The sequence below is a fragment of the Accipiter gentilis genome, chromosome 4 (assembly GCF_929443795.1).
Source record: "Accipiter gentilis chromosome 4, bAccGen1.1, whole genome shotgun sequence".
Classification (NCBI taxonomy): Eukaryota; Metazoa; Chordata; class Aves; order Accipitriformes; family Accipitridae; genus Astur; species Astur gentilis.
In genome coordinates this window covers 44,833,136-44,854,215 of record NC_064883.1, presented here as the reverse complement: position 1 = coordinate 44,854,215, position 21,080 = coordinate 44,833,136, and the positions used below count along the sequence as shown (strand labels likewise).

The 21,080-nt window shown below is 39.1% G+C and overlaps 1 protein-coding gene across 2 annotated transcripts in view; it reads left to right on the top strand.

The window, feature by feature from the left end:
* Positions 1-7,360, top strand: part of LOC126037985 (meiosis-specific coiled-coil domain-containing protein MEIOC-like) — a 36,288-nt gene extending 28,928 nt beyond the window's left edge. For both annotated transcript variants that reach the window (XM_049798971.1, XM_049798972.1), the window contains exon 9: positions 132-7,360. In XM_049798971.1, the coding sequence (XP_049654928.1) occupies positions 132-388 (257 nt within the window). In that variant the 3' untranslated portion in view covers positions 389-7,360. The remainder of the gene's footprint in view (positions 1-131) is intronic.
* Positions 7,361-21,080: the final 13,720 nt, after the last annotated feature.

Below are 21,080 nucleotides of genomic sequence, written 5' to 3'. Positions count from 1 at the left end.
CAATGTTAGCTGTTTCTTGAGCACACTTTGCATACCAGTGATGGGTTGAACAAATTTATGGAATGTTTTAATATATTAGTATTGCCAGGCTTGTGTACTGGTTTAACCTGTAACGTGTTCTTCTGTTGTAGATGTTCTGGCTCTGGCAGCTGCCATTAGAGAATTAGCTGCTTCCACACGCAAGGCTCGTACCGCTTTATGGTGTGCGTTACAGATGACTTTGCCAAAAAACTCTTCAAGCGGTCCAGTAAAACAAGAAGTTGTTGAAAGGGCATTGCAAGAGCTTTGTCCTCCAAACAGAAGCACACAAGAAAAAAGCAGCATGGAGCATGAAAACAAAGGAAGCAAAAAAGAAAAACCTGAGGAACCCATGAGGATTCTGGAATAATAGCAAATAATAATAATAATAATAATAACAAAAACAACAAAAGGGAGGCAGAAGGCTGAGTGATGGGGAGGGAAGGGCAAAGTGTCCTGGATAGTACCATGGAAGGTATTTTTTGATAGGTTATAAAAAAGCAAAAGGGTTAACATAACTGATCAGCGCTGCAATTCTAGTACTGTGATTCTGGTGTTGAGAGACACATCTTGTAATAGTGTTAATGCAATTTTAATATTGCTGGTATTGCAATGTCTGCTACATAAGAATTTTATTATTAAGAGGAACTAAACAATAGCTGAGCATTTCCTTGTGTGCTTATGCAAAGCTATGTATCAGCTGTGAGTCAAGCCATGACCTGAGAAACCAGAGTGTGGTAGAACTTAATTCTCCTTTCTTTGTTAATGATACAATTTAGCATACTTAAAAAAAAAAAAAAAAATCCATTTGAAAGGTATTTCATAAATTGTTAAGGGTTTTTTTGCACCTTTATATAGTTCTTTTAAGTGCCAAAGTGTTCACTAAGTAGTTTGCATCCCATCAGTTTGCACAGAGCAATCCACACTCCTGTTTTGTTTTTGTGACAAGGAGTCAGGCTGTCCAGGTTATTGCTAACAGTTTGACAAGAATAATAATTGGTTAATGTTGGTTGTGTGAGATGCTTCAGCAGTTGTGCTGCCAATTCAGTTTCTAGCTAAACCAAGGTAAACCAAGCTTTTCTATAGCATAGTCCATTTAAAATTTTCCATTAAAAAAAAAAAAATATTTTGTAGATTTGCAGTAAGTACTGCATTGAAGTACACATTAGCAGGTGATATAAAGTTGTCACTCAGGATTAGAAATTAGATTTATTGATTCCTCAGTGGGTTAAAAAACAGTAACTATATAACATAGTATGCACTTAATTAAAAAATTATTGTTTGATATTAATGTAAGTTCATGGTACTATAATTTTCAGAAACATTCCATATTTATTTTAATGTGTTTATTGAATGTTTATTTAAAATTCTATTTTAGTAATGCAAAGTTGGATATTTTGCCAAATCTTCCGAATAAGCAGATTTAACGATTTACTCAGGAAATATGTATATTATTATATGAATATACACATGGTATATAGGGATTTTTTTGGGGGAAGGGATGTTTGCAAAATATTTACACAAAACTAACTATATACTAGGTTACCAAAGCTGTTTAACTGATTAATTTTTTGCATGGAAGATTTAATATATTTAATTGCTGTTAACTAGTCTCCATTCTGTGGCCTAGACAATCAGAAGTGTTATGTATCAGTGTGAATGTTCAGGATGAGAATTAGAAAAGAATGAGTAATTCAAGTTTTGTTCTTAGGGCACTTATAAATATTTTAATGCTTTAACAGCTGTCTTACTGTTACACAATCTCTTAACATGTACTAATAACAAACTAAGATTCTTAGGTATCAGTATATAATGAATGGCTTTGGCGAGCAGTTCTTATTTTAAAAGTGAATTAAGTTGGGGATATAAGCAAAGTTTGAAAGACAAAAATGAAGATTTTTATGTTCCATGGTGTTCGATGTTGAATTTGACATTTTGTGGATAAATATATAATTGTTTCCATATATATATGTACTTGCAAAATGTTCCAAATGCAGTTCTGTAGTTTTGGATCTGTGGATGTTTCTAGAGCAGATGTAGTCTCAATAGTACCATTGTTAATTGTAATGAGGCAGTAGCTACATAACTTCGTCTAAAAAAGTTGCACAAGCCTCATTGTAATCCACTGAATAAAGTTTAAAAACAAGAGTTGATAGAAATCGGAATCTTAGTATAGCAAGATTATGGGTTTTTTCCCCTAAAGAAAGTGAATTCAACTTAAAAGAATATTTTCAGCCTTAGCCTAAGAAACAGGTAGTGGAGAGAGTTACTATAGTGTGAGTGTTTTCTCTGTGTGCATGTGCAATTTATTTGCACAAACTAATTTAAGAAGGTTAAATTTGTGTTTGTGAAACTAACTATACTCCATGGTTTTAAAAGTGGAGTCTACAGTATTTCAGTTAATGAATAGTTTGGGGTTTTAGTTATGATTACTGTGTTGACAAGAAATCAGAATTTGAAAGTCTTGATCAGCTTTTCTGTTTACAGAACAATTGTAGTCCTGCAGGGTTGTTTTGTAGTGGTGAATGTATAGGGCGTAGTAGGTCCTTATTGTATTGCTCGTGTGTTAATTATTATTGTGAAGGAATGTGGTCTTAATTGGTTCATAATATAGTTAATGTGCCTTTAACAGTCTCATTTTTCAAAAATGGTAAATAGCTGTATGCTCACTTCTGTTTTCATTGGCAGTTTAAAAATGCATTTAAAAAGGGTTACAGTGTGGCTGCACTTGACTATAGCTAACAATTAGCATACGCTGTTAATATCGTTCTTGCATACTGTTTGACTGTCCAGTTATGGGCTCTTTAACAAGCGTAAAGCACCGTAGCTGTGGAGAGTCGCCATAGGTCAGATGTGTTAGTATCAGATTTTCCTTGTCATGCCCTACAAATGCAACCAGCACGCACTCATATTTCATTTTTCCTTGCTCTGTTTTCTTCATAAAAACTCGGGGTCTTCATACCAAAATGATTTTGTGCCCATTTCTTTAAATGATTGGATTATGGACAGCATTAGACCTCTAAAGACAAAAGTCCTTTTAGAATGCTTCAGTTCTGTTGCTTTGTTACACGGCCTTTTCTATTTCAGGGGAAAAAACACTGTATTTTGTAAAATAACCACCTGGAGTTGCAGCAGCTCTGTTAAAGTCATAAAATTTTTTTAGCTGCCTAGTGTTTAATTTGGCAACAATGTACAAATTCTCCAAGTATTGCACTGAATTTTTGGTATGAGTTAAGTATAAGTATGATGCTTCTGGTTTTAGGGACTAATTGTATTTGCATTTTACTGACTTCAGTGGAAGCAGAGTTAAGGTATTAGGTCACACTTCAGCCAGAGGGATGTTTTTGTATTGGAGTTGGGTTTGATTTTTGAAAATTCCCCACCCCGATTTGTGGAGCAAGCAGGTAAAATTTAGTTTATTCCCTCCTTCTCCCCCCGTCCCCCAGCTTTGTTGAGATTTACTTGTTCTCTTTTTTCTGTTTTGATTTATGCAGTTTACATTTTTGAATGAGGTGAAGAAGATAGCAGAGTTGTAGCTAGTCATGGTAGCAGTGATACTAGATTGCTCCAGTTTAAGAAAACAGGATAGCTAAGAGTCCTTTCTCAAGTCAAGATTATTATTAGGGTGTATGTTTTGATAGTTGGTAATGAGTCTTTAATGCTTTAAAATCCCAAATTGATAGTCTAGTACAACACAGATTTAGGAATTGCAATTACTTCTGTATAAATAACTGGAGGCTTCTGGTGAGTCCACCTTCTTGATTCCCAGAAGAGAGGCCAGCATCAGAGTAAACTTTTTTTTTTCTGGCTGTAGGTTTGCTATCTCTGCTTTTCTTCTGCCTCCGCAGGGTCCCTCTGGCAATTAAGTTAGTCTGATGGTATCTATATAAACTAAAACTAAGAAATGGGTATTAGTTTGTCACTATTTTTATTAGAAGGGCATACAGGGAGGTTGTTTGGGTTTGTGTTGCTTGTCTTGCTGTGCCCTTTTCAGGACTGTAAGACAAACTACTAGTTCCCAAACTACTGCTGCTATTGGTTGTTTCTTACTTCCAGACTGAATATTCTTCTTTTGCTCTTGGTATTTACCACCACTACTAATCTTTTTGTCTGTACCTGGATATGTATAATTTGGAAATGATTTGCCTTACAGCTTGGAAACTGACGCTCTAGTCTTCATAATAAGTATCTTCTCACTATTCCTGGTACCTTTTCTCTTTGAAGTAAACGAATAGTAGAAGATGGAGATTATGTGAGTGGGAGACTTTGTTGTGGTACTTGCTGGCCATTTAGCCTTTACTGCTTTTTCGGAGAAGTGGGGAGATACTCCAAAATTTTGTGGAAAGCTTCCTAGCTTTAGGCCTATGCACTTTTCCAGAAGTGACCGTGAGCACAGCTTCCTGGGATTATATTTGATCTGCTACCCAGGCCTTCTCCCATTCTGTTTGGGGAAATACAGAAGGAAAGGGGATCTACGAGAAGGAAGGAAACACTGAGCCACAGGAAACCCTACCTCCAGTGGACAGGATCACTCCTCTGTGGCTTCTGCGGTCGGAAGGTGTAAGCCTGAGGGGCCAGGACTCTGTCTTTGCCTAAAGCGTGTTTCTCTTTTCCCCATCTGCTCCTCACACGCTGTCAGCTTTCAATGCTGAGACTTGTGGCACAGTTGGCTTGTTCTTGGCCCACTCTGGTAGCCATCCTTCCACCCTTGTATGTTTTAATCGTATGGAATCAAGCTGTGTACCAGCTTGAGGGGCTAGAAAAGGGCTTGGGAACAGCTGGTTCAAACCAATGGGGTATGGTCCTCCCTCTTGGATCTCACCTCTCCACTGCTGTCTGTAAGGGAAGAGAATGAAGTAGGGTTTAAGCTCACTTTTCTAGACTTAGAAAATGACAAATGGCAAGGAGTACTTAGCATAAAACCTTCATTGAACTGTTTGGGGTTTTTAAATCTGTTCTTCCTCAAGTGACAGCATTCACCTTTGCTCAGTATGATATTCTCAGATACACAATTTCTGTTAGGTCATAGCTCTAATTCTGTAAGTTGGATTTTTTTGTTTAAATGCTGTAAAGATTATGCAACAAACAGACCTTAAGCCTACATGTATTTTTTTTAGTTACATGTGTTACCTGCTCTGAAAGCTGTTGTGTTTTGTTTTTCTTTTTTTTTTTCTTTTTTTTTTCCTATTCTCTGTTTGGGAGCTGTGATGTCAAAATGCTGCATGTTGGAGCAACCCAGAGCAGTAGGATTGGGGATATTTTGTTCTTTGTATCTTTGTTACTTTGTCAGTGTACATGATCATAGTTGTAAAACTAAATTTTAAGTTCTGCTTCGTGGCCACAGTCTTCTATAGATTTTGTTTGTTTGTTTTCTTCTAATGGAGTCATTAAAGTGGAAATACTTGAGTTCCTGATTATTTGACTCTTTGCTGTTGTAGATTATATTGAACAAGAACAGGGAATAGTGTACATCAGTGAATATGAGAGCAGTTGACTTTGGAATATATATTTTTATTATTATTTTTAAATAGGTGCATTTGCATTTAGGCTAATGAAGAGATGGGCGTGGTCCTGCTTCCATTGAAGCCAGCAGCTTTAACAGATTTTTGTCTTTTTCTGGCTTTGTTGCTTTACTGGCATGATATCTCGAGTTAGGTAGGCTCTTTGTAAGTACAAGCTTAGTAGTTCACCTTGAACATTTGTTATCAAGAAACTCCAGAAGGATATGTTCCCAACCTTTTTTTATAAGGTTTCTCACTACACTGACAACTTGGAATTAGCAGGATAATTTTGCTTTCTTTTAAAGCTGAGGAATGTACCTACTGCAGAAACTGTGGCTGAAATGAATTTGTGGGTTTCTGAGAATTTTGCACCTTGTTTTATCCTGATTCGCTTCAATGGAAATATAGCCTTAACCATACTAAGACTTTGATTTATTTCCTGTGCAATTTATCCATGTCAGTCACCAGCACTTTTGTTTTGTAGAACATTATATAAAAATCGGGCATCACTTATTTTTTGGTAGATACTGCTTTCTAATTTTTTTTTTTTAAATAACAACTCTGCCTATCAATTTTATCAGTTATATAGAATGGAAGTTCCTTATTTTTTTCATTAGCAATACTGTAATCAAAGGTGCAAAAAAAATGCATTTAGTGTATGTAGACTGTGCTGTTAAAGACTGTAAATGTATCAGGTTAGGAGCAACTTAAAAATATTGGGGAACTGGAGCTATAAAACCTCTTTGCTTGTTTGCCAAATGAGCTTTAAAAAGGAAAATATTTACATATAGTGTATAAAAAGCTTGTTAGAGAGAAAGAGTAAATCGGAGTCAATTGAAAATCATTGCCAGACAAAGATTGCTTTACATTTTTTTACTCTATAAAATACAACCAATTTAAAACTTGTTTATGCACAGTAATAACTCAATGAGCATAGTTTTTTCACAGAATTAGGCTATTTCCAATATATATGGGAAAAATAAGTTTCCTTTTATTTTTTATGACAGATATACAAAGATTAATAGTGTCTATATTTTAATATGCTATCTGGTGTCTGAAGTATATCTTTTACATGTTTGTTGGTTAAACTCATTTAAAGTAGCAAATTTTACACTGCTAGTGGAACATTACTGAAGGAAGATTTTGTGAGTTGATCCATTCAGTAAGCCCAACAGAAATATGTGAAAGTATAATTTAGCTTAAAAATAAAAAAAAAGGTCAATTGTTGATTATACAATATTTTAATCATTAACCAGTTTAGGCTTATTTAAATATTTCTGTAAAACAACTGTGGATGTTTGAATGAACGCTGCAAAAATCTTACTTCTACCTCTTGTGTAACATTCTTAAAATTATACTTTGCAGATCTCTTTGGGATGTACTTTGATATTACAGGGCATTGGCACACCTTAACTTGTGAATTTCATCTGCTTTTCCTTTTTTTCTGTTAGCCATTTTCTGTGCAACACCGGGATGCCTTGTGGCTGGGGCTAAGTTACGTTCACCTGTGTAAAGGAGCTTCAGGCAAACTGTGCACACTAACACGTGGTTTCTATTAAGCAAAAGGTACATCGGTCGAAAGAGATTATAAGGTTTGTGTTACATGTATGAACGTCTCAGAAAGATGAGAATTCTGTAATAAATCATGGCCAGTGTAATTTTCTAGTATTTTTATGTATGTGATTGATTCCTTTTATTTAAATAATCGACTGTGTTGTATGTATGTCCCTAATAAATAGTTACAGCTTCTTGATTTGTTCAGTTCAACTCACACTACTTATCAGCTGCTGTTCTCCATGTGAGATTAATTTGGTTTTGGTAATTCTGCCTTGAAAAGATGTTATGTGTTCTGCTTTAACACAGTTACAAAAATTAAAATTCTTCATGTTTTGAGACTGGTTTTATTACTTCAGCAAATTCTGTGGGAGAAAAACAGGTGGTTTGGGTTGGCATTTGTTGTGCTTGGGTCTGAGGAATATATTTTGATCTGAATGCAAAGTCACACAGAGAGACGACTTCTGAAAATGTAGACTTGCATCAAATAGTTGAAAATAAAGGACAGTATTTAGTAACTACTTCACACAGCATTGCTGAGGGGCAGGGAGGAGTCTTGCTGAATCTGACATGTTTCTCAAACCAAATTACCAAGTGTGGCAGATGTGGTTTTAGTGGGCAGGGCTGATGGACTCAATGATCTTGAAGGTCTTTTCCAACCTAAATGATTCTATGATTCTATGGTTTTGTTGACATAGATATTGGAAGCTATAAGCAGGAACAGAACTCCTTTATGCTGAATGTCCTAAAAGACACTGGATGACAACGTGCTTTGCAAATCACTGACATGCAGATCTTGATTCCTCTCTCCCTTCCTCAGTGAGATGAATTCAGGCAAATCTCAGGTGTATGGAAACTGTATATTCTGGAATTGCACACAGTGAGTGCGTCTATATGTGCACAGCAGGTCAGGCATCGACAGTCAAAAAATGAAATTTACTGTATTGTGAACACTTGCTTTTTTATATGCACCGTCAGCTGCTTTTTATAGGCTTTTGAGGATCCCTTCTCTTCTGCGTATAATAGCCAGCACTTTATATACTTCATAAGCATTGAGGGAGATTCCTCCTGGTAACGCAGAGATTCATAGTGCCAGTCTGGCAGGTCGCACGGGCTGGGATTGCACTTGGTTTTTCCCCTAGTGACAGGTGGAGCATGAGCTGACTATACTTATATTGTCGATGGGATTAATCCTGTCCTATGGTTTGTGAATGTAATACTGGTCGCAAGTCGAGCATTGCACAACTAATGCAAGAGTTCAGCTTGTTTGTCTTGTGGAGTCTAGTGTGAAATTTCAAACCTCGCAGGGGAAAAACTGTTCCTCAGTTTAGAGTTTAAAACTTCTAAGCGTTTTCTTTTCTGGTGACATGCAGAAAAAAATAATTGATACAATTGTTTTTCATTAGTGGAAGACTTATAAAAATTTTCGTGGTGCTTTGAATAATTTAAATGTGCATTTCCATATTCAGCTGATGTACACATGTTAAATAGCTGAATATGAAGTTACTCGAGCTCACCTTTGAAAGGGTTCCTCCTAAATCAACACCCCACAAACATTTTTGGTTCCCTTTTCCCTTCGCTCCCATCCCGAATCCCCATGGTTTTGCATTTCACGTGTCACGTAGGTGAGCGAGGAAGAATATACCGAAGTTTTTGTGGGTTCAGGCTGTACGTCCTCTTTGGTTTAGGACTGATCAAGGGCTGTCACTTAGGGCAAGCCACAGGAATTTTGGTTCCCAAACAGCTGCAGCACCATCCCAGCCCTGATATGTTGCATGGTAACTTAAGAACCAAATTTGAAGGCTTTCTGTAAAAATGCCAAACTAGGATAATGGAAGCTGATCAGATTTGTTTGTTGGTTTCTGGACTTAAGCTATCTTTATCTACTCTTAGCAGGTTTCTCTTGTCATTGCTGTTTTGGACCCATGTTTTATAAGTTAATTTTGAGGACACTGCAAGAAGCCCCCTCTTTTTATCTTTTTTTTTTTCTCTTGCTCCTTTTTTTTTCTCCTCTTGCTCCTTTTTTTTCTCTCTTTTTCTTTTTTCAGATTTCCAAAGCACTGTTATTTAGCAGATCATTTGAGAAACATCCCTCCACTGATAGGCATCTCTGCTTTTATTCAAATGCAGCTTGGTTGCTTTGATACTTGTTCCAAAACACCTGTAATGGAATAGTTGCAACTATTTTAGTGTAACTATGTTGGCACCTTGCCTGTGAAGATACTTTGGAAAACAGTCGCAGTGAAATGTTTTCCTCCTAGCCTGTTACCCCCAAATTAGTCTGATAACACTTGTTATTGTCTGTTGATTTTTAAATGATGTTAATTGAAAGTATTTGACATACATCTTTGTTTGATAGGCTGACCTTTGTGAAGCCATGCAGTTTGGTTGGACTGTTCTGATTTGAGTAACAGTCCCATATAAAAATGAAGACACTGTGCTTCCACAGTGCTAACTCATTAAACTTACTGAGGGAGACCTTTGATTTCTAGCTGATGAATCATGCTGTGTATAGATATACCTAGTTCAAGAGTGTTGGGTTGCAGAAGATGCACAGCCTCACTAAGTAGTGAATTCAGTTAAATACTCTAGAAGAATTAGCAGCCCTGAAAGAAGCAGCATTCTTTTGCACTGTTTAAAGAACAAATTTTGCTGCATTGTATTTGTCTGAAAAATAGATGTTACTGCAAATGGATTACAAACAAGTGTAAACCTGAAATGTTTGTTTGTTTAGGGTCAGTGTGTGAAATGCAGAAGATGATAGACATCTGAAGTGGAGAGAAGAGATTTAGCATAAAGGTCTCGGTCTAGCTGTTAAAATTATCAACTAAAGTGACAAGTGTTTATGTAAGTCATCTCAGTTTCTTCACTAATGTGTTGTCCTAGAAATGGATCTCTCTCACACTGGTGATATAAGGAGTACTACTTTACTTAGCTGCTGCAATTTTCTTCCTCTTAGCAGAGCCGCTGCCTGCCTTCTGAATTTTACTCCAAAATATATAGTCATTTCAGACTATATGACTGCTATTGTAGTTCCTGCTATTGCTTGTGGTATAGAATTCCCAGATCCTTGTGGCTTGAGTAAGTGATTACTGAAGGTAATCTGTAATAGGTAACTCAAATGCAGTTTTTCTCCCCACTCCCCATGTTTGTGACCTTCCTAGTCTGTGATGGTGGCTGGGAAATGTCTGTCACAGCAAACCATTAATGTTGTAGGGTAAAAAAACTGGAGAGATCTCATAACCTGCAAAGTTGAATGTGAGGTTGATAGATTTTTTGCTTTTAACATAAAATTCTAGCTCACTGCCATGGGTTTATTGTTTTGCTTTGGGTCGTTTTAAGAAAATTTAAAAAATAGCAGTATAATATTTAATAGCTGTGTTTATTTTCTTTTCACAGATCTGCATATAAATCAGGACCCAGTGTAGTTTCTACTGACTTTTATTAACAGTAATAGGGAGATAGATGCAAGTAGCAGGGTACGTGGGTTCTAACTGTGAAATCTGTGTTGAGAAAAATCTGCTTGAATGCTTTGAAATGTGTGTATGTAGCTATACGGGCATTCTGATTTACAGAAAGAATTTGTTATGACATAAGCTTTAACTTTGCCGATAAACTGTTGTTTCGAGAAATGTAGATATGAGATTCAGAGCTTCTGGAAGTTGCTTGGTTATATTCTCATAAATCAGAAGATCGAGTGTCTTCTGTAGGTGAGTTTTGAATCTCACGCAGGCTGTTGCATAGGTAACTATTTAGCTAATCCTCTTCTATAAATCCATAGCTTACTAACTCAGCAACTGTTTCTGATCTCTCTCCTGTCTTGCTGGGCTGCAGACCTATTGAATGAGATAGTTCCTTCTGCTGTTCACGGGGTTGAGGATGACTTGTCAGTGCTCAAGGTAAATAGGGAAGAACTCAAGATCTGTTTGAGTTTAAGTCAATATAGTTGTATAAATGTGACACTAGAAGCTTGTGGATTATACCCAGAACAGGGTGGACTATAATCACTTTAGAGTGAAAAATAAGACTGCACGAGATTTATTAGAACTTTAAACAAAGATGAGTGGGTTTAGAGCAGCAATCTAGCTGAATTGGTGGGGTACTGCTTTATCCACAAGCCCATTTTCAACAAATTTTATAACCTGTTGGCATGGGGCTTAAAACGCAAAAGATTTTATGTGACGCTGTTACATCACTGGCGTAGCAAAGCCTATAGAACAATTCCATCAAAACTCAATGTCCAGAAGAACAAACAACTTAAGAGGGATTAGCCATATGAAGTCACAGGTTTTAATGGGGGAAATAAAATCTGTGTTGCTCATGTCAGGGGTTGTTATCGGGATAGTCGAATGAATGGGGCGTTTTGATACGGTGGCCACCTGAAAGAAATGGAGATGGAGGTGTGGCTAGAATTCGCTTTGTGCATTTACTCAGGCCTCATAAATTCTCTATAGAGTAAGTTACTACGCTCTTCTTGCAGATCTTATAGCTGTGTTCATCCCGCGTGCTGCATGAACACCTCCTGGGAATGGTGTTCTTTTATGGTTTGTGCTGCCGTTGCTGTCCGGAGAAGACACAGTCGGTGTAGTCCAGCTGAGAGTGTGTGGTAGCAACAGCTTCTGTTGTCCCTCTGTTCAGCGTAGGCATCCTTTATCAGTAAGCAAAGTTATATTCCATATATTCTGTCCTCTTGGGACATAACCATGCTAAAGTTCTGTAAGTGCCACTGCCTACAATCAATAGTTGTATAAATAATTGTATAAATATCTATCATTAGATAACCTGCAAAAATTTTGCCTCGAAGTTTAGGGAAACAGTTAAAGTAGAAGAGCCAAGCTTACACTGGCGTGCAAGGACACAAAGTCACCCCTCAGGTATTTTAGAAGCGACTGCAGGAGTCTGTAAATCTGATGACAGCCATCCATGTTCACCAGGCAGAAGAACAAATACACTCTTCATGAGTTTTAGCATTTAACACTGGAAGATTAAAGTTTATCTTCCTTCTTAAATTTTATAAGTTGTGTGATGTTAATGCCATTACTATTTCAATACAAATATGTTCTTATAATCTACCTATGATTGAAATATGAAGTATTGTCGCTGTTTATCTTGTAAATGAAATTGCTCTTTTAATAGGTCTCTTTCAGAAGAGCAGAATCTAATGAAAACTTGGTGCTTATTCCTTCCTTCTTTCCTGAGGGACCTTTGCCTGCCTTCCAGAGGATAATGAAAAAAAGCTACCCACACCAACAAACCCAATGATTTATACTTCCAAATAATTTAAAAAAAAAGGTAATTTTAATATGACTAAAATTGAGAGCTTTGTTGTAAAAAACCAACCTGATTGTCACCCTCTGATCTAAATCTTCCCTTACCTATCAACTGGTATGTTTATAACCACTTTTCTTAATTCAGAGCTTAGAATACCACGTCTCTTTCAGATTCAGCCTTTGACACAGACATTGATCATGACTGAATTGTACTCCGATAGTTTGATAATAGGGGTGTTGGAAGAAATTAGAGGTTAGACATCAGTGTTAGCTTCTCCAGCAGGTCCAAAATAAGTAATAAATAGGACATGCACTCAATTAGGTAATCCCTGGAAAGCAGAACTCGCCTCACCCAATAGTAATGTAGTCATGAAAGTTTTATTTTTGAGTGAAACATTCATTGCCATTGATCACAGGGTGGTGTATTAACAAGAAGGAGAATGCTGCATCTGCCACTACAGGCTCTGCTCATGATAAAGTACGAGCTGGGTGAACTGAAGAGGCAGAAGAAAGGCTGAGGTGACACTCAAACATATTTCTTGAGCGGAATATTTCAAGCATATTTCTGTCTGCAGCCGGACAGCGGTGATCTGTAGGCGCTGGGATGAGCTGAGTCATTGGGCAAGGTCTGGGGAAGCTTTGGGGTGAGGAAATGAGACAATTTTATCAAGGCTGACACCTCTCCCTTAACTGAAACCACTACACCAAGGAAGAGATTTATGCATACGCCTAGCTTAGAGCATCTGTCTGATCCCATTGGCATCAGTGGTACTACTTGAGCGCTTAAAAATAGACATTACTTTTAGCTACTTTCTGAAATGGATTAAACTTCATGTATAAAAAACATTCAATAAGGCAAATCGGTTTCTAACTTCTGATGTCCTACTGTTGTCTGAACATTTTCGTACAAAAGCTGCTGACCTTCCCCCTGATCTCTTCAGTTGACTGTGTGTGATCCAAGGTAATTGTGTATTAAGATCTTCTCCACTCAGCAAAGAAGTTATTCACAAACAGAAGAGTACTTGCATCAGGATTAAATCCTAATGTATCCAGTATAATACCTTTTAACTTTGCTATAAAACCTTGCTGGGTAGCGAGGCAGTAGCTAGCAAACTGCTGATGTGCAGTGGTACAAAGCCTACGATGAAAAAGCTTCTGGATCTAAGCCTGGATCTAAACCTTCAGGAAAACGGTGGTTGCTCAAGGAGCAACGCTGCTTGCTGCAAAAAAACCCCCACCGTGCACTACAAGAATGGACAGGTTTTCAGAAAGGATGGAATATTTAAAGATGTGAAGTTGTGACAGAGAGGAAGTAAAGAAAAAGAAGAAATGCAAAGAAAAACACACATGGGAGGCATAGAGAAAGCTTAAAAGCAACGGAAGAGTTTTTGAGAAACAGTTCTATTTGAAAAAGTGACTCGTTTGTACAAAGTGTGTTATTTAGCTATGGCAATTGCACTGCCCTCAGTGGAGAAGAAGGGGTAAACCCAGTGTCTGTTTCTAGCAGCATGATTTTTTTTTCTTCACGTAGAGAATAAATCCATGGAGAAACTAGTGAAGCCTAATTCTTGGAGCAGGGGGATTATTCCCTTTACATCAAAGATGACCCAAATAATATTCAAGAAGTATTAGACAGCTTTCATGGACAGATTTAAAGGGGAAATCTCCAAGAAACATATTCTAAGAGAAGAACTGGTAATGGTTTTAAACTAAGAAAGGGTAGATTCAGAGTAGATCCAAGGAAGACATTTTTGATGATGAGGATGGTGAAACCCTGGCACAGGTCACCCAGAGGGGTGGTGGATGCCCCATCCCTGGAAAAGTTCAAGGTCAGGTTGGACGGGGCTCTGAGCAACCTGGTCTAGTGGAAGATGTCCCTGCTCATGGCAGGGAGGTTGGACCAGATGACCTTCAAAGGTCCCTTCCAACCCAAACCATTCTATGATAACCGATCAGCTCATAGGATGATTACATAAAATAAGATTGTAAGGGACTTTAGAAGTATCTACTCCTGTTCCTGCTCAAAGCGGGGCCAGTTTCACAGCTCAGAGCCTCTTCCACCCAAATTCTGCCTATATCCAGAGATGGAGATCCCATTCTGGGTACGTGTTCCAGTGCTGCACCACCCTTGTAAAGAACTTTTTTCCCCCTTATACACAGTTCAGATGTGGGTGAATTTGAGTTGCACTTAAAGAAATGGTGATGCCCTTGTTCAGAGCAGAGCCATGGTAATCAAGGAAGGTTTGTGGACTATTCAGAAAACCTAAGTGTGACTGTACTGTTGTTCTAGCTGTGGATGCAAGTGCTCTTGAAGACGGTGTGTGCCTGAACAGAGTTGAGCAAGAAAAGCTAAGGCATGGAATAAAATGCAAATAGCAAGTGATTTAAGAATAACAAAAATAATTTTATAAATATATAAGGGATAAAAAAAAGACTGAATAACTGTTGCTTGAATATTCAGGAAAGCAGGAGGGCTGTTAAAATTTTTTTTTTTTTTTTAATTTTTACTTTATTTTTACATACTACAAAGCAGGCTGCAACCAGGTGAGTGTCATAGTTCATGCCTGTAACAGCAGGGTAAACAGCTCTGTCTCTAACAGGTAAGAAATCAGTTAGAAAGTGCATAAAAACAAAAAATGTTTTAAAATGGGCTGGACCTCATAAACTTTGTTGTAGAGTACTTGTGATATTCCAGATGGTGAAGACAACTGAGGTAACGTTAATAATGAAACCCCTGATGGTCCAGAAAACCAGCGAAAGGCAAGTATACTTCTGTCTTTAAAATGAGGGGGGTGGGGAAGATAATTATAGGCCAGGTATTTGGACTTCAAGTCCCAGACAGATATCGGAACAAAAAGTCAAAACCTATCTTGTAAGCGCTGAAAAGATGCTGAAGAGGAGAGTCGCGGTCAACCTGTGTGAAGCTTTGTCAGCTCCATCTAATTCCCAGGTATGACACTGTTAGAGATAGAAAGGAAACAAAGTCACGTAAATTGAATTAAAAAATAAACAAACTTGGCACTCTTTTCTAAGATAGTCTTGTAAGTGGTTTTGGAATGTGATGTAAAATAAGTAGAATGGGTGCAGAGCTTTGTTCAATGTGTAGTTATTGAAGATTTAATGTCAAAATGGAAGGATTTGCCAAGCAGAATCAAACAGGCTGCGCTGTCGGTGCACTAATAATATTTTTACTGAAAATCAGATTTGGGCAGGGTGTCTTGAGACTTTGGTAAGTCAGGCTTAGAGTTCCACAATCACAAATCTGTGAATGAAAAAAAGTATACAAAGTTCTCTGAAGGGGTTAAAAAATAATCTAGTGCTGAATGACAGCATAGGAAAATGCTGCTCAGGTGCAGTTCTGTGAAGGATTTGGGGATTACCGGGAAGCACAAGTGGATTTGGGATCAGCAATGCCCGGCTGTTTTGAAATAGGCAAAAAAAAAATCCCTAACGGGGTGTACAAAGGCAGCGGTAAGCAGCGGCACGTCCGAAATAATCCTTCTGATCTTCCCTGATAAGGCAGGAGCCAGAGGGTTGTGCCCGGGTCTGGTCCTTGCTCTTCAAATTGATGTCGACAGCTGGAGTGGGTCCAGCTGAGAGCGATGGAAACGATCAGGGTCAGAAACAAATTAGGGGCATTTGGGCCAGAGAAAAGGAGACAGGAGTGGTGGTGGTGGTCTTCAAATGTCTCCGGGCGTCCTGCCAGACTGGAAGGGCACCATGTGTCTTTCCTGTTCGGGGTATATAGGATTAAATTACAGGAGGAGTTTTAGAATTTAGGAATTTATTTTAGATTAGCTATGTAGAAAAAAAGGTTTAATGTCTTAACATTAAAAGTAGGGAAGCACTGAAAAAGATGTAGGAACCTCTATAAACTTTTTTGGAAGCTTTTAACACCAAGCCAGGCAAGCATGTGTCACTTTTGCCTTTTCGTTGTTGTCTGTTCACAAATCAGTTTTTCCTAAATTTCTGAAAAGCTGCCCTTTAAAAAAATATTAATCCAGCACCTCTGTTCTTTTTTTAACTCCATGTAATACTTTGATTTGCCTTTGTAATATATTAATTTTCTGTGTCCTCCATGACTCTATCAATTAACATTGCCAGGCATATGTAACCTTTTTTGGGGGGAATATGCTCCCTTACTTTAGGAGTGCTTAAGGGAACTGCTGGTAAACTAGTGATGTTTAACACAGAATTAGGTGGTCTTACCTACCAGTATTAGATGTGGTAGGAAAAATATCTTGTGTTGTCTGTGGGTTATTTGACTATGAAATTTTTATTGGCATTGATTTTTTTTTTTTTTTTCTCCTGAATTATTCTTAATGTTAGGTGGGGAGACAAAACCTCAGGATTTTTTTTAGTTTTCTGTAAAAACTGAGTAATACTCAGAAGAAGAAATGGTTTCAGCTTTTAAATTTTTGTGCAGTATCACATGGGAAAAAAAATCAAATTAAATTCTCCTGTAGGGAGAAGCAGGGATCTTTTTTTGACAAAAAACTGCCTTTTTATGCACAAAAATCTAGTACTTAAGAGAAATATTGAAATAAGACCTAACACTTCAGGCCTTGCTAGTTATAGTAATTCAAAGAATTTAATTGATTTCTTGGAGCAAAACTAGGCACAGCTTGTTTCAATGTCTGTAAACTATAGTTAAATCCATTTGGCATCCTTTTACTTTCAACTTAAGAGTTCAGATGAGCAATTTTGAAGCCTAAAGATATAGTTTTCAAATGCAAGGAAAGATTTTTCTTTATTTTTTTAAACCGTGTAAGTTTCTATTTAAAGCACGTTTCCCAGATGTTTGGAGTGGGAAGAAAACATACTTATGGAAAAGCTGTCTGTTGGCTCTTCAAAGAGGAAGAAGAAGAAGGGACTAGTATCGTGCCTGATGACATTTTATCTGTTTTCATTCAAATGCAGGCTCCTTCAGCCCTTTCATCATTCTCTCTCTATAAATTCAAACTGTTATTAGCTCATCATATATAGATTTTCTTTTATTTTAAACCCATGACATGTTGTAGTTCCTGAGTAGATAAATAACTCTGTACTGTAGCTATTTCAATTCATCTCGGTTTTAGTGACCTTTCAGGGTATCTTGGGCAATCTACTCATGGCAAGATAATAAGGGCAAGTCACAGCGTCCAAAAAAGGGGTCACTAGTGCGAGAACAAAGATCGGTTATTGCTAGCCTGCGTGGTGCCCAGAAGATGCTAGTCCTGAATACCGGCAGACACCGTAAGTTGAGCTGTAAGGAGTTTGCAGTTAAATGGTGAGATAAATGCTCCGTGACAATATACCAGGGTGGGGGGCAATCCGGACAAGGGTCCTCTTTCCCATTAGGTGAACAGGTGACAATAAGCTGGGCCATTAAACCCAGTTTGGGCACTTTCTCCTCAGACCGTAGGAAGGATTGTCCTCCCGGTGTAAAAGGATTGCACGAATGTGCTCAACAAAGCACGTTTAAAAGCCTTCCTTAAAATAAACACCACCTTCCACATGTCTCGCTTGCTGGCTAAAGACAAAATAAAAAGACTTTTCTCGTTCATCTCTCTGCAAGGCACCAGGTGAACCGCGGCAACGAGCTGCACACCTGGAAGCCCTTCCAAAAAATGTGCCTTCATTTCAGGAGTGAACAGGATCAGAAATAGTGGTTTGGAAGCTGGGCAGAGGCTTTTGTATCGTCATCACAGGGCTGCCAAGTGGAGCTGATGCGGTTGCCTTTGTCTTATAATTAGCATCTCCAAATAGTGATTACTATGTATTAATTACCTAATCCTTCTTCAATGTTCTGGCGGTGGAGCCTGCATGGAGTTCATTACTTATATTTAAATTTATGGTGGAGAATTTCACTGTTATTTCTTATGTTTTTCAGGGAAGCATCAGCCATGGGCATCCACATCGGTTACCAATAGTCCTTGAGCTGCTAATGGTGACAGTGGTAAAAATGAACCCGTCATGACTATGTCATTCTAGTACGTACAGCTGGCCCCTTACATACATTAAAAAAAAAAAAAAAAAAACCAACACAAAAACTGAAGTGCATAAAGTGTTGTTTCTCAGCTCTTCCTTGAAGACAGCAATGTGTTGAAGGAAAGACACTGTTTGCTAATTTAACCCCAAAAGAATCCACCTCGTGCCTCTGGCAATTGCTGCTCTCCACAGTTTGCTGGATCTCGTGGTACGGGGAAGCGTAAGCAAGGCTGCTTCATGGGGGGCTGGGGAACAATTAATTTGCTTTGGTTTACTCCAAATGGGACACCGATTTATTCTAAGTTTCATGTTGGGGATAGACCTTGAAGTGCAAAGCAGGACTTGGTAGGAATTAATTTCTTTTTGTGTTCAGCTTGTGCAAGAATTGATTCAAAGGTGGGCTGAGTTTTGTTACTAACAAAACTTGGGCAGCCTTTCTGTGTCTTTGGGAGGTCTTTGTAAGTTTGTTGGTAGATATCTGCTACTGCACCTGCAGCTAAAACTTTAAACCATCTTCAAAACAGAGGGAAGAACCAAGCAGAATGGCCAGTATCTTTAAGAGGGGAGATGGGTTTCACAAAACTGTCCCTAAACATCAGATAAAGTTACTTGGCTAATGCACAGACAGCTCAGTTGTCACTTGGGATCTAGGTACTTTTTTTCCCCTTGTCCTGGGTTCAGCTGGGATAGAGTTAATTTTTACAGGAACCCAGGAGGTGGGGGTATAGCCGGGGCAGCTGACCTGAACTAGCCAAGGAGCTATTCCATACCATCTGACATCATGCTCAGTATAGAAATAGGGAGCGGGCCAGGGGGTGGTCTCGTTTTTTTTCGGTGGGGGAAGTGGCGGAGCGTTGGGTCCCGGGTGGTGAGCAGTTGCACTGTGCATCACTCTTTTTGTATACTTTTTCATTAGTGCCGTTGTTGTTGTTGTAATTTCTTTGTGTTTGTCCCAGTAAACTGCCTTTATCTCAACCCTCGAGGTTCCAGTTTCTTTTCTTCTCCCCCCCATCCCACCGGAGGGGGGCGGAGGAGTGAGCGAGCGGCTGCGTGGTCCTTTGTTGCCAGCTGGGCTGAAGCCACGACAGTCCTTTTTGGAGCCCAACGTGGTGCAAAAAGGGTTGAGATAACGACAGATTTGGCCAGAGCGTGTTGAAACAAATTTGTCAAACGCATTTCTTGGATAAATAGATGTTAGTCACAATGTTGTTTCATTTGTTTACGTGGGGGCGTTTTGTAAGCTCTTATATGCTCTATGTATTGCCTGTAGTTGCGTATCTCATCTCTAGGAGAGTGACTGGGATTATCATTTTGCTGTACTGGGCAATGTCGACTGGTGAAATGATTACATCACTGGTCATGAGGTTAAGCTGGAATCTGTATGAGGCAGTGATATCATTTCCATACTTTGGGCGCCAAAAAGGACTGTCGTGGTTTCAGCCCGGCCGGTACCAAAGGACCACGCAGCCGCTTCCTCACTCCTCCGCCCCCCTCCGGTGGGATGGGGAGGAGACGGGGGAGAGAAAAGGAAAAAAAACAAAAAAACGGAACCTCGAGGGTTGAGATAAAGGCAGTTTACTGGCACAAAACACAAAGAAATTACAACAACAACAACAGCACTAATGAAAAAGTATACAAAAAGAGTGATGCACAGTGCAACTGCTCACCACCCGGGACCCGACGCTCTGCCACTTCCCCCACCGAAAACAGAGAGCACCCCCCGGCCCACTCCCCATTTCTATACTGAGCATGATGTCCCATGGTATGGAATAGCTCCTTGGCTAGTTCAGGTCAGCTGCCCCGGCTATGCCCCCGCCTCCCAGGTTCCTGTAAAAATTAACTTTATCCCAGCTGAACCCAGGACACCCCTCAATCCTATAACTTTGTGGTTGGTTTTGCCCCAGTGGGTAAATTCTGACTGTCCTGACTTGAAAGGAGTGGGGAGCAGGAGGCAATAGCATGTCACCGTTCTGCAGTGTCTCAAATTTGGTCGCTGGTGGGCAGCATATTGCTTATGGTTAGATTTGAGAGGTGGGTCCTTCTATCTCCCTTCTCAACGAGTCACTAGTCAATGCTACCCTTTCTCTTCCCCCTTTGGAAGGTGATGGTATATCTTACCACTTGTTTACCACTTGTTGAGGCTTTTTCTCTTCCATCCCTGGGTCAGTTCTCCAGCAGGTGACAGCCCTGCTCTCAGCAGGTCACGGCGTGGGATGAAACATCATCTGCTTCTAGACCAAACCACTGCCCAGCTTCTTCCCTGCAGAGAAACCAGCTTTGGTGTCTCCTTCTGACCAGCGTCCTTGTCCTTGATCATCCCATTGCACTAAGTTAATGGTGTCCTCCTGATCTTACTGCTTTTCGTCCTTGTCACCTTCTCCTTGACCTCTGCTTTCAAGGAGATCCCACTAGCACTCAGGTCATCCTGGGTCTCTTCCACATTTTATTTTCCAGCAGCTAAATGCCCTTGGAACCCAATGCAAGAATTAGAGGCTTCAAAAGTTGAGACTCCTACTGTGCGCAAGGCAGAAACAGCCATTCCTCTGCCCTGATAATAGGACGCTGCAGCTATTGCGCTTCCCTATCTTTGGTCCTTCTGACTCTTTTCAACCCCTGCTTCCAAAATCCCTACTAAAACTCCATTTTGCTTCCCTGCTGGTGTTTTTATGCCCTGAAAAGTGAGTAAACACCACATACTGTTGTGTCTTTAGCTGATCCACGCCCTCGGACTGTGCAGCACGTTATCTGCCGTGTTTACTGCCAAAAA